This window comes from Tauraco erythrolophus, chromosome 6 (assembly GCF_009769465.1).
Source record: "Tauraco erythrolophus isolate bTauEry1 chromosome 6, bTauEry1.pri, whole genome shotgun sequence".
Classification (NCBI taxonomy): Eukaryota; Metazoa; Chordata; class Aves; order Musophagiformes; family Musophagidae; genus Tauraco; species Tauraco erythrolophus.
Genome location: NC_141470.1, coordinates 61,250,232 through 61,263,135, shown reverse-complemented (window position 1 = coordinate 61,263,135; position 12,904 = coordinate 61,250,232). Strand labels below are relative to the sequence as shown.

General features: G+C 41.7%; 1 protein-coding gene across 1 annotated transcript; it reads right to left on the bottom strand.

The window, feature by feature from the left end:
- Nucleotides 1–862: 862 nt before the first annotated feature.
- Nucleotides 863–12,846, bottom strand: ZNF839 (zinc finger protein 839). The gene is given in 13 exon segments (XM_086613632.1): nucleotides 863–2,532; nucleotides 4,297–4,435; nucleotides 5,454–5,594; nucleotides 6,848–7,000; nucleotides 7,337–7,429; nucleotides 8,183–8,434; nucleotides 10,277–10,408; nucleotides 10,411–10,709; nucleotides 10,712–11,207; nucleotides 12,113–12,141; nucleotides 12,144–12,260; nucleotides 12,343–12,526; nucleotides 12,529–12,846. Coding segments are annotated over 13 exon segments (3,342 nt in total). The 3' UTR covers nucleotides 863–1,543.
- Nucleotides 12,847–12,904: the final 58 nt, after the last annotated feature.

Here is a 12,904-nt window from a genome sequence, read left to right as displayed (position 1 = left end):
CTGTTAACCTAACCACCAGACAGGAGCTCACTAACATATGATGACATCTTTCACATCCACACATAAAATGCAGTGTTTTGACTAATCAAATTAATCTTCTACTTAGGCAACCAAGGGAAAAAAAAAACAGCAAAAAATAAACAAACAAGACCAAAACCATGTTAAAGAGAGATCATAGAGCAGATTGATTTTTCATGGTCTTGTTACTGAGGAAAAGCTTACACTAAAATTGAATCTAAACAAGAGAGAGGACAATTTAGAGATGAAACAATGTTCATACTTAAGAACAGTTCTCTTGGATATTACAGGTCATTTTAGCTGATTCATCCAGTTATCCGAGTAGCCTCATGCATTTAGCAATGAGTTGACACATTTTCAAGGAACTTTTACCAGTTTTCAGTAATGTCTACAATAGCTCATGAAGAAAACAAAGATACTGGTCATTGAAGGTTGTTCTTTTTCACCTGGTAAGCTTCTTGAAAGAACAGACAGTGCCTCGGAAAAGAAGCTGCTAGGAAGTCTCCTAGCAAAAATATTATCATCCAAGCAAGATAGTGAAGTATGACAAAAATACAAGATAGCAGTAGGTGAGTAATGTGGTAAAGTTTTCTGTCTGCATAGAGAAACAGGGATTATAGTCAAGGATACCTTTTTATTATGATTAAATAGTACAAGGCAGCATGGAGTTACGAGGAAGGTCAAAGCTTAGAACTGATAAAGGGTGCATCATCTGAAAGAAAAAAGTACAAGTCTAACAAAAATAGACCATCATAGACCAAATTAAAAAAAGAATTTGGCATCTCATTAAAGAAAATCAGATCACTACTTACACACCTTCTCATTTCTGTCTAAGTAACAGCAATTTTTAAAGGTGTGGCTGAACATTAGACAAACATAAAATACATTTCCAACAGTTCAGTACAAATCAGATCTTGTTTGAGGCTATTTTTGTCTCTAACTCAGTGGGTGCTTATTTAAGTAAGGATCAGCTAGGCTGTCACATTGTTCCTGGAATGCACAAGTGTGGATTATACTTAAAACTGCCCATTTTTCCAGGCAGATTTACGTGCATTGAGCCTAGCTGCTAATGAATATTCAAGCTAGCTTTAAGAAAGTACAATAACCATTTTGTAATCTCAATGGCACAGAAAAAACACATTTTTAATACAGTTTTTATTTAACCCATATACAGCTTGCCAGTACACAGCACATCACTGCTGAACAGCAGTACAGCTTACTGCGTTTTCAGATGGCTAGAGAGAAAAGGAATTACGTAACAAAAGGGAATAGTGCAACAGTTTTAGGGTTGACAGATTTCCACTTTCCACCCACCCCCAACATATAAAGCAAATAGAATGATGTTAATTCTAGAATTTTTGGTTGCGGTGCTGCTAGATTTATATAAACTTAAGTTATAAAAAGTACAGGGCATAGAAACAGTTTACAAATAAGTTAAATCTGAATTATTTCAGTATTCACATTAGAAAAATATACATTTTATAGACTCAATCTTTTCCAGAAGAAAGCATATACCGTTTCTATTTTATGGCTCCAATTCACTTTGCGAGAGCAAAATATCTTCACTTTGGCCATCTGCTTCCATTGCCAGTAGTGCTTCCACGGTTTCCAGAGGTATCCCCTCAGGTGTGCGAATGTGCATTGTAGTACCATTGGAATCGGTTACAATAACGATGCCTTCTGCCTGAGACAAAACAGCAGCATCTGGATGAGACAGGATAAGCCCATCTGAAGTCTGAATAAAAATCTGTTCATGTCCCTGAGACAAAAAATCATGGCTCTCATCAGTAATCTCAAAGGCGACAGTTTCATCTACAGTAACTGTATTCTCCAGCTCATGTTGTTCCTCTGTCCCACAAGAAAATTCAGTCATGTTTTTGAAAGAGTTTTCGTGGTTCATGGGAGCAGACAGGGAGGCCTCTTGGACAGGGTTCTGATGCGACTCAGTCTGAGCACTGTGGTAGTTTATTGGCACAATGTTTGCTGAAAAAACTTCTTCAAGTTCCTGCATCTCATCAGTCATATCAGCATTATGAAGTTGTTCAGAATGTTCTTTAATTTCAAAGTTATGGTTTTCTTCTTGCAGTTCCTGATATTTTTGATTGTGACTATTTTCTTCACTCGTTGGTAAATTAGTGCTCTGACTGCCCACTGCGTTCTCCGACACGGACTTGCAAAGTTCAGGAGGTGACAGTCCACCTGCTGCATTCTCACTCACAAAGTGTGCTTGAACTAATTCAGGGGAGCCGTGTGCTTCAACAGGCAATACAACTTCAGTGTGTAGCAGAGATGCCTCACCTGCCATCTCTGGTCCCTGTATGTTCACCGGTTGGGAATACTCTATCCTCATTTTCACAGTCTGGGAGAAGGTAGTGGAATTTTCAGCATCGATTGTCACTCCTGAATCAGCAAGTGAATTATGTAGCTCTGCTGTTGGTAATGTACTTCCAGTTGTGCAGCACGTGATATGCCTGTCTTCTGAAAGCAGAATTTCTCCATTTAATGGATTAAAACCTGAAAAGGTGAAAGAAATATCATTTCGTTGGGCAATGTAATATTGCGTGTCCAAAATACTGCTTTTCAGCAATAATTTTGGAGGAAAAGCTAGACTACTTCCTTGCTTTCTTTCCTCAAATTAGCAAACCTGAAGCACCTTACAAGAGTTTCACAGCACTTGAGAAAGTGAGAAAGCTAGTATAAAAATACTTCAGGAATTTCTGGATAGTGAAATATTATTGAATGCTTCCATACCAAGGGACCTTAGCATTTTTTCGTTAATCCTGAAAGCAACCTGGGCTGAAAGTCAAACTCAAATTTTTTCCATCTGGTATACAGCTGGTAACATTAAAAGCCAAAAGAATATACCAGGCACCAAGTTGTCAGCTGCTAATCTCCATTACCATTAGTAAATTGACAGGAGCATTTAAACTTGATAAAGTTTCTGTTGATAATCAAGCTCATCCTGGACTCAGACATGTCATCAAGTTACTACGTATCTGATTAGCTGTGCTAACAGCCCCAGGAGCACTTTCATCATGTCACAGAAAAGGTGAAAAACACTAGAAATTTAGTGCGTTTTACCAGTTATTTGACCTGGACCAAGAGCCAGGCCACAAACCCAGTAGGTAGTTGAACAATAACTACTAAGCTGCAGTAGCACAAGCTGTCAGTTTTTATTATCGAAGATCAAAAGGAACAAGTAGGTTGTTGGGTGTTTTTTGTTATGAAAGATACCACTGCACAACAAAGGAGGCCTAACACTGCAGAAGGGACCATTTTCAACATTTTGTCCTGTAGACTAGCGAAAGCCCTACTAGCAGGTGCAAGTGAAACAAAATTTAAAAACTCACAGCCCAGGAGAAAATCATAATACAACCAGAAATAAGCATGGTCATGAGGAGAGCCTCTCAGAGAAAGAAAAATAAACTAAGAGGGAAAACAAAACCACAGCCATTGACAGAAAGATGTGCAAGGGGCAAAAGCAAAGCAGCTTACAGCAACACCAAAAAAAGGCATTTACAAAGCAAGAGGACGGTACTGATACACACATCTTACTAGAGGTGAGTAAGAGCTGGAATCTTTCACAACAGTGACCATAACGCCTCTGAATTACTGCAACACTTTCACATAAAAGACTAGTGGAATTTTGAGACATTCCAGGTGGTGATCCATCTCACTTTCTAATCCACTGTTACCCTGCCAATCTGAGAGCCAGGGGGAATAAAGACAAAGAAAGGATAAACAGAAAGGCAACCACCCAAAGACTGTGGTGCAAAATGGTGCCTCAACTCCAGTCTTCAGGTCCCGCATCTCCCCTGGGGTACAGGACAGCCTGCACCGGCTCTCCCCCCGCCCCAGCATCCACAAAGCCTGACAACTCTGCTGCTGCAGCCTGCTGGGGCAAAGAGGAAGGACACACACACTGCTTCCTCTTCCTCTGCGGATACAAAGGTCGTGCACCGTTTCTGCTGTGAGGGACAGGGCAGACAGGAAGCATTCCGGAAGCACACAGCAGAGGACAGTACTATTCTCATAGTACTGCAATAGTATCAATATTGGGATTATCATGCATTCAGAATTGAGCTACTGCTGTGATCTGCATCATCCATAACTTTTTCCCCACCATGAGGCCTTTCCAGTTAAACGGCTGCTTTTGAAGGACCTGGGAAGCAAGTTAAGAAGTGAAACCTTAAGACAAAAACCACAGTAGCTTGAAGAACAAAGATTTGTTCAGCTCCTCCACAAACAGAACAGAAATGGAAAATGTGAAGAGGTTACCATCTTTTTCAAACAGTGTACACAAATTCCCACTCTTTTCTTTCACTTCATCTTGACTGGCATAAGCATTATTCACATTCTCCATTACATCTTCTAACTTGGTCCTTTTGGCTGATGGCAACAGTTCCTCCCCTGAGCTCTGTCAATACAAGAGATAATTAACTGGCTGCCACCGTTAACAGCTGACAGTACTGGAAAAGATCACAAACTAACTGTGGGCACTTCACGGCAGTGAACTGATACTCCCCTTGAAAATGGGATTTTACACTAAAGTCTTCCTAAGAGGTAAGGATTTAAACACAGCCCTCACACTTTGCCAAAATGCCACCAATTACTTTTGGTATTTGGTTGAAAAAAAATCTGCCCTTGCTTCAACATTAAAGCATCTCTCTAAGCCTTTGTGATTAGCTGTATGGCATGAAACCTGCTATAAGCTTTCTCCAACTGCAATAAAGAGCTATGCATAGCCTGCCCAGCATTGTCTGGCTAATGAAGAAAGCCTGATCAGCTCTTAAATAACCACGGGCAGAAAATGAAAAAAGCACTAGTCTTACTTATCCACCACCAGAAACAACTCTGGATTAAATAAAAAAGTAGAACAGTTAAGGGAATGGACCACAGAGATGAGACTTTCAAGAAGAGGAAACATGGTTCCCTGCTACAGCTGCAAACAGACTAAATCTAGTCAACTGACTTGTTAGAAAGAAAGGAATGGTTTTCATGCACCTCCACCTACCACCAGTTAGCAGAGCAACCAGTTCTCCAATGTCTGAGCCTGCTGTAGGTTAGCCCACTCACTCCAACACAAGTTATTAGAATCTGAGTGAGGATCCTTCTCACTGTGGAGCCCCATATACTAGCACCTCAACAAAATTCTTTCTTCCCTGTATGAGATTACCTGTAAGCCTTTGAGATTCTGTTCTGAATGCTACCAAGTGTTTTCCCAAAGTACAACCTTAGTCTTCTAGCTCATACACTCTGCTATGATACCACAGTAGAAAGTACTTCAAGTATTCCCAAACTCCCAACACCATGAAAGTCTTACTTTAACATGAGTCAGATAATACTAGTATGATTTTGTAAGGAATAATTATCTGTTTTAACAAGTTTTAATTTGTCTTAGTTTCATTTTTAATTTTCACAAAGGCATTCCATACCTCAGCTAACCGTTTTTGTCCCAGTGTCTCCACAGGCACTTGCTCACTAACCATTTTAATTATACATTGTGAACAAGAGTCTACACCTTGCGTCTTTCGTTCTCCAGTGAGTATTTCTGTAATTCCTAGTGATTCAGCAACCTTTAAAACAGTTACAGGAAAAAAAGTTAGCCTCTCCAGTCTGAATACATAAATGTTGAAATTCTGATTGATTTTCTTAAAACTGAAATTGAACTACACAGGGTCTAGTCTAATCATCGTCACATCTCAATGAAGTATTTAGACTCCCATGTTTTCCTTCTAGTAGCCTCCATATTAATAGATTGTGACCTTCATTTGAAGGTGAATATTGACAGGCAAACTCAAAAGAATTAAGAGTACAATGGTTATATATAGAATCCAGAGACAGTTACTAAGAGCAGAATTTAATAAGGAATATTGTCTAGGCTCTCCATTATTTAAACATTTAAGTCTCCCTGTTTAAGAGCATCTTTTAGTAGTTAAGGACTGTCCTCTGCCTCCACTCCATTCCTGTGCTTCATCATTATGTAGGTGGGTTCTTCTCCAGGCCGGGTTGGGGTTTTTTGTTTGTTTGTTTTGGGGTTTTTTGGTGGACTTTTTTTGGGGGGTGGGGTAGTGGTGGGTTGAAAGAGCGTAATTCTATATTGAGAAGGCACGTTAACAATGAAGAGAAGCAAGAAAGAGGTTTCATTTTGGGACTGCCAATATCAACAGCATCCCTTTACTTGGTCCAACTTCATTTCTCCAACTTCATTTCTCCTCTTTTTTCTCAGAAAACCAAACCTACACTGTCTTTCTAGATACAGCTGCACAAACAATGAATCTGAAGTGTCACTGAAGTAACAGTTTGCAGGTTTATTAATGTATTCACTGCCTTTCATATTTGTTAGTACGACTGTGAACTGCAGAGATGCATTCAGTTTGTCCTCATTTTGCAGTGAAACCACTTATCCCTCTAAATCAAGGCCACTCATTTTAAACACAGACCCCTCCTTCCTAATCAAACATTAGATGTACTTTTATTAGCAGTTAATGCTATACGCACCTTGCAGTAACGTGCAGCTTCATACTACCCCAGATAAGCAAGACACATCAGCACTGCTAGAGTATTTATTTTTTTAAATATTTCTAGTTGTATCTACTGCCATAAACTAGAATTGTAGTTTTATTACGGATTTCTTTTTCTCTTTGGTTAGTTGTTGGACTTTTTACAATAATGTCTATTTTTGCTCATCAAAAAACATGTTTTCTTCAAATAACTTTAGCAGGATTTCAAAGCTTATCAGAGCAAAATAAAAACGCAAAGCATCTAAAATAAAACAAAACAAACAACAAGAACAAAAATCACAGTTCCAGACAGAGTGCTTTATTACCTTGGCATCTTTTATTTCAACAGGCTGCTGGCAGCTCCGCAAATCAGAATTACTGAGGTGATCATAAGCCATTTTCTTTACCATATTATGCAAATCTTCGAATTCCCTATACACATCTGGGAAGTAAGCTTTGGCTGGATACCCTTTTTCAACCTAGAAGAGGGAAAAAAAGGTTTGTTTCCCTCTCCCTGTATTTAAAAAAAGATGAAATTTGTCTGTTTTGTTCCACATTTTAAAAGAGAAACATTCAAGTCAAAAGATTATGGAATATTCAAAAATGCCACTGAACCAGGCAGCAAAAAGCAAGGCTTTCAATCAAGAGACCTACCGCAGTTCTGCCTGTGTGAGACCGAAGTGATGTGTAGAACATCTACATTCTGCACAATTCTAACTTAGAAAATTCAGATACTTCTCTAAAGGAATCTTTTCATGTACACTGATGAAACTCTCCCTAAAATAATTTAACATTTTTACATAAAAAAAACTCACCTTCATCAACAGAAATTCATATACTGTAACCAGCTTTGTAAGACGCGGAAGAGCCAGCTCCATCAAGTCTTCATTATCGCACTGTTGTATCAGCTGTCGAAAGCCAGAATAAACGTATCAGAGCAGAGTCGCCTACAGAGGCTACATGCATCCTACGTTCAGAAAATAAAGTATCACTACTTTTTTGGAAGGTATGCTATATGTCTAAGCAGCTTTGAGAATAGATGCAAAGCTAACACCAAAAGAGGAGACAGATTAGCAAACCTCAAAACAGTCACTACCCATATACAGACAAAACTCAGTCCCACAAATGTTGCCAACTCATAGAAAGAAGAGCAACATCAGTAGATTTAGCCATAAAGGATCTTCCACAACATACAGGAAACAAAAAATTCTGTCAGTCAGATGGATTTTAATCCCCATTCTATCCTCCTCCAAGAGCTTCTTTATGGTTTTTTTTTATTATTATATTTTATGTTACCCAACTTCAGTTGAGTTTCTTTCTTTTTACTGTGTTGAAGGAGATACACAATAGTAGCTAGTAACTTTCCTTCTCCAGAAAAAGGATAGCAAGAATATATCTACATGTCAAAAGTCCCTTTCCAGACTGAGTTCTCATTCTCTCTTTGTCCAGTGTTCTGCTAGCAGTATTTTTTCCTTAAAAGACAACTTAATGTTTTCTTCAGAAGATGTCTTAGGCTTTCATTTTGCGAGTACACAAGGATGTAAAAAATAAAAAACCAGATCAATATTTTTGAAAATGATTCCTTGAAAATAAGTGATAAAAAAAAAAAAAAAAAGGCGAGGGGAAGATACTTGTGAAGTAATTGCAGAAGAGAACCATACCTCTTTTAACCTAGCTTTTCTTCTGAATACATTGTGTTCTGCTGACACACTACTAAGTGACTTTGAAGGGGACTGACCAGGTCTGCTAAGCCTTCCAGAACACCTAGATCTTCCACCCATCCTTGGCCGACCACGTCGCTTTGGTCGTCGGGGTCTTCCAGGTCCTTTTGGTGTTAAGTGTCCCCGGTGTCCTGAACTGGTTTCATTTTGTTGTTCTGCCAACAAGTGTCTGCTTTCTACTGACTCACAAGTCTTGATGAAGAGAAAGAGAAAAGTATTTATTCACCATTTTAAGGAAGGCAATAATTATAATTAAGTTCCTCATCTATGCAAACAATAAAGAGCATATTAAATAAACGCAAAGCTGGATATAAGCATAATTGCAAAGAAAGTTGTGGAATAAATCCAACATATTAGTAAGACTACTACTGCTGCAAAACATATATGCCATTATTTGCAAAGTTAGCATTTTTGATCCACAAAACATCATACAAAATACAGAGATTAAGGAAATAAAATGAAAGAGCTGGTTTATGTCAGTTAAAACAACAAATCCAAATACAAGGCCCAGTTTCCACATTTCAAAGTCCTTAGTCTTCCATAGAACACAGCTAAAAAGTAGCTTCTGCTATAAGATCACCCAGCAAACTCAAAGTACATTTTCTATTTTTAAGTTATCATTGTGTTTTCAGTGCAAAATTTTTTTACTGATCAAAGCGGTGATTTCTTACTGAACATGTCTTGTCTTCCCTTCCAAGCCAGAATTTCTTAAAATGTCCCAGTATTTTTTAAGAAAGTTTACAAAAGTACAGAGGTATATCAGGCTTTTTTTCATAATCTGTGTATTTTCATCCCAACATTCAGTGGCTCCCTACTAGTCTAGTGATTAGGGAAGCTCTAAAACAGGCAAATTTATGTCAGTTCTATCCAGGGATTAAATTACTAAATTAGTTCTAAATATGACATAAGACTAGGTTGAGCGTGGGGATCTTGATTGCCTTCCTGTCCGAATCAATGTGGCAGCTTCAATAATGCTGCTGTTCTTTCTAGAAAGTATCTACCTGGCCAAAAGCTGGAACAAATCTATGTGAGTTAAAGTGCAGATTTGCAGAAATCCGTATTTGCTAGTTAAAAGTAGCAGGTGCAATAGCAATCTAGCAGTCACTAGTAGTATTACATATGAGATTGTCTGAAATTTTCTAAATTCCCATCATCCTGGGTAAAATAAGTGCTGCACAGGGAAGTAACAACTATGTAATAATACAAAGAGAAGACTTCAGTATTCTGCAGTTCTCTTTTTCCAAAGATGACAGAAGAGTGTAGAGGATGAGGGAGGTTTGTTTGCTGCATTGGTATCTAAAGCTGTAACTTTTGACATTTCTGAGGACAATTTCACATTTACAAATAAAAGTAATAAATGTGACACTGCTACATCAGAAAGAGCAGTTTTTCCTAGACAGCAGCTGTATTGACTCTTGCTGCAAGATGGTAGAGTCATTTTAATATTAAAAGAAAAATTTTACTTTGAAGTGACCAGCTTAAAACATCACAGGAAAAAAAAAAAACTGCAGGAAAAGTAGCTTCCAACCCAGAGGATCAAGTTTCACCAAAGTGTTTGGTTTGCAGGGGTTGCTAAGCCACACTTTCAAAACCTGCTCTAGGAAAAACTGTGGTCCACTGTTGGATTCCAAGTGTCATCACAGAAAAATCTCTATTTCAGTAACAGAAACTCACACAGCAGATGATGTCTTGCTATCTGTCATGGTAAGGCTGCAACTGAACAACACAGTATTCTTATCTGCATGCAGAGAAGAACGCTATTTACACAGACAAGGTTTTTTCAAGCTGAAAACTCTTAAGCCAGAAAACCAGTAACAAATGCATACTCAGTGAACATTTTGGTTTATGTGCCTATCCAAGAACACTATTTCTATACTGCAAGAGACAATAATTTCATTTTTAAAGCACTTCAATGGGGAATGTGTTTATTTAGTACATCGGTGGCTATTCCTGAGCAGCACAAGACAATGCAGCTACAAAACTGCTATTCTGCTTTCCACAAAACTGACAGCTTTTCCAAGAAACACACTTTACCTGTTCTCCAGCCTTCGCATCAACAGCTTCTCCCAGATTGGCAGCTAGTGCATTTTCATTATTTAAAGTGACAGCAATTGAATCCAAACGTGCTGGAGTCATCGTTTCCTCTCTTATTCCACCGGCATTGTCCACAATATACTTCCGTTAGGCTTATTTAAAGGTATTTTTTGAGGTGAAGACTCCAGCTGTCCATGGCCTGGGTTAAGTTTATAATGTCTTGCTAGTCCTCCTTTTCCTATATATGACTTTTCACAAGTCTGACATTTAAACATTTTGGGTTTCAGATTATAATTTGAAGAACTGAATAATGCATCCTTTCCCTTCACCTTTCCTTCTTCATCATCTTCTATACTCAGCTCAGAGTAGTCATCAGAATCAGACTGATGACCATCAGCCAAATCCTCCATTTTAATGAATTTATAATCTTTAGCTTGTATTTTGGGGGGCGTGAAATCCGTCCAGAACGAGTCTTCACTTTCAAGGATTTTTTTAACTTGTCATCTTTTTGGTTTTTTTCAAGGCATGGTATCAGAGTATTTCCTGAACTGGCTGCAATCATGGTAATATTTGGAGACCTCGTAGCTGATACTGTGGCACACGTAGCTTTCTGTCCATTTAGCATCTTGGGTATGGGAATCTTGTTCACAGACACTGATCCATGGGCTGGTAAAGGTCTCTGCATAAGCAATTGAATTTGAGACTCAGAAGAACTGTGCAGGAATAGCTGCTGCTGCTGCTCAGTTCCTGTAACAGGCTGTATCCTAATTATCTGGGGATTAATAATGCCAAGTCCTGGTACGCTAGAATTTCTACCAACTGACTGACTCAGCATTATAGTTTTGGACTGGATTGGTGCCAACGCTGGCACTGGCCTTTCAGTTTCCTTCATCTGTCCTGGCTGAACTTGGACACAAATGGCTTCCAACTGCTTTTGTGGAAAAAAAGGAAGAGTTGAGATTACATAAATACAGTATTTGTAAATGAAAACAATACTTATCAAGATGATTCACATATGCCCTTAAAGCAAAGCACAAAGAAACCAATGCAGGCATTAGTTTTCCATTTTAATACATCAAAGGCCAGATTCCCTTCCTTCAAGCTATAAGTTTTCCTGCACATTTACTGATGTGACTGCTGTTCAACCAAAGCATGTGGAGTCTGCTCTTAGGCCATGCCACAGCTTTGTTTCTTGCTAGCAGGCTGTTCTGAATAGCAGTCAAAGCCATCAGCTAGGCAGATTCATAACCTTCAGCAAACCAAACGCAGGAGAACTGCAGTCTGCAGAATGACACAGGGCAAACACCAGGTCCAGGACATGCTGTAGTAAGTGCTCAATTCAAGAAAACTTTGATGCTAACCAAGAGGAGGTATGCATCACTGTTCACCTTCCTCAGTCTCTCCTCATACAGATTTCTGCCTCAGCTGGAAGCAATCACTTGACAACCCCTGCAGCCCAAAACGTGGGCTGCAAGCCCAACCACTGTCACCTTCTGAAAGAGGGTGCACAGGGTTATCTACCTGTGCACCACCACTTAACCACTATGAAACAGCTCTCCTAAGCTGTTTCGGCTGCACGTGTAGTCAGACCGAAACACTGACCACAGCAGCCAGCACCTACATTCAAACGCAGATTTTTCTAAACCGCGTTGGAAGTTCTGCCTTTCAGCTGCGAGCCTCCAGCCTACACCCAAGGGCAGATGTGACGGAGGAGAAAGGCAAACAAATTTTTTTCAAGAATTAAAAAACCCCAAGACCTGCCCTCGGTGGTGGATTTCATCACCAAACGGGCGCCGCAGGCTCCTTCCTCCCCTCCCCAGCCCCCGCCTCGGTTACCTTCTGCGGGAGGAGCCGGGCGGCCGCATGGGTTTGCCCTGCTGCAGGGCGACCTGCTGGGCCACGCTCTGCAGCTGCTGGGCGGCGTTGTGCATGATGCTGGCGAGCGGCGGGGCGGCCCCGCAGGCCTGCGGCGGCGCCGGGACAGCGTCCCGGGGTGCCGGGCACCCCCCGCCGCGGCAGGGCGGCGGCCCCGGGCACGGCTCCAGCGGGGGCGGCTGCCGGCGGCGGCTTCTGCTGCTCCTGGGCCTTGCTCACTTGCTGGATGACCTGCTGGAGCTCCGCGGGGGCCAGCGGCGTGGCGGCGCGCCGAGGCGGCGGGGGCGGAGGCTCGGCCGGGCCCAGCCCCGGGCTCCCAGCGGCGCCCAGCAGCTGCTCCAGCAGCCGCCGCTGCTCCTCGGCGCCCAGCCCCCGCGCCCTCCACCAGGCTGCCGTTCCGCCTGCAGGTAGAGCACGGTGCCGGCCGCCGCGCCGGCTCCCAGGGCAGCCAGGCTCTGCGCCAACTCCCCCGTCACCGCCCAGCCAGCGCCGGGCCCCCCTCTGCGGGGGGCGGCGGGCTGGCGAGCCCCCACCACGCCCCCCCCGCCCTCAGCCTCCTCCGCCGCCGGCCGGGCGGCCCTGCCCCGCCGCCACGCGAGAGGAGCCCCGCAGCCGGCGGTCTCCCCCAGGGGGTTCGTCTTCGGCAGCAGGAGGGGGCGGCGGCGCCTCAGTGCCCCCTCCTCAGGGGCCGCCATCTTGGCAGGCGATAGCTGGCGGGTAGCCGCATCGGCCCCCCCCGGGAGATCTCGGCGG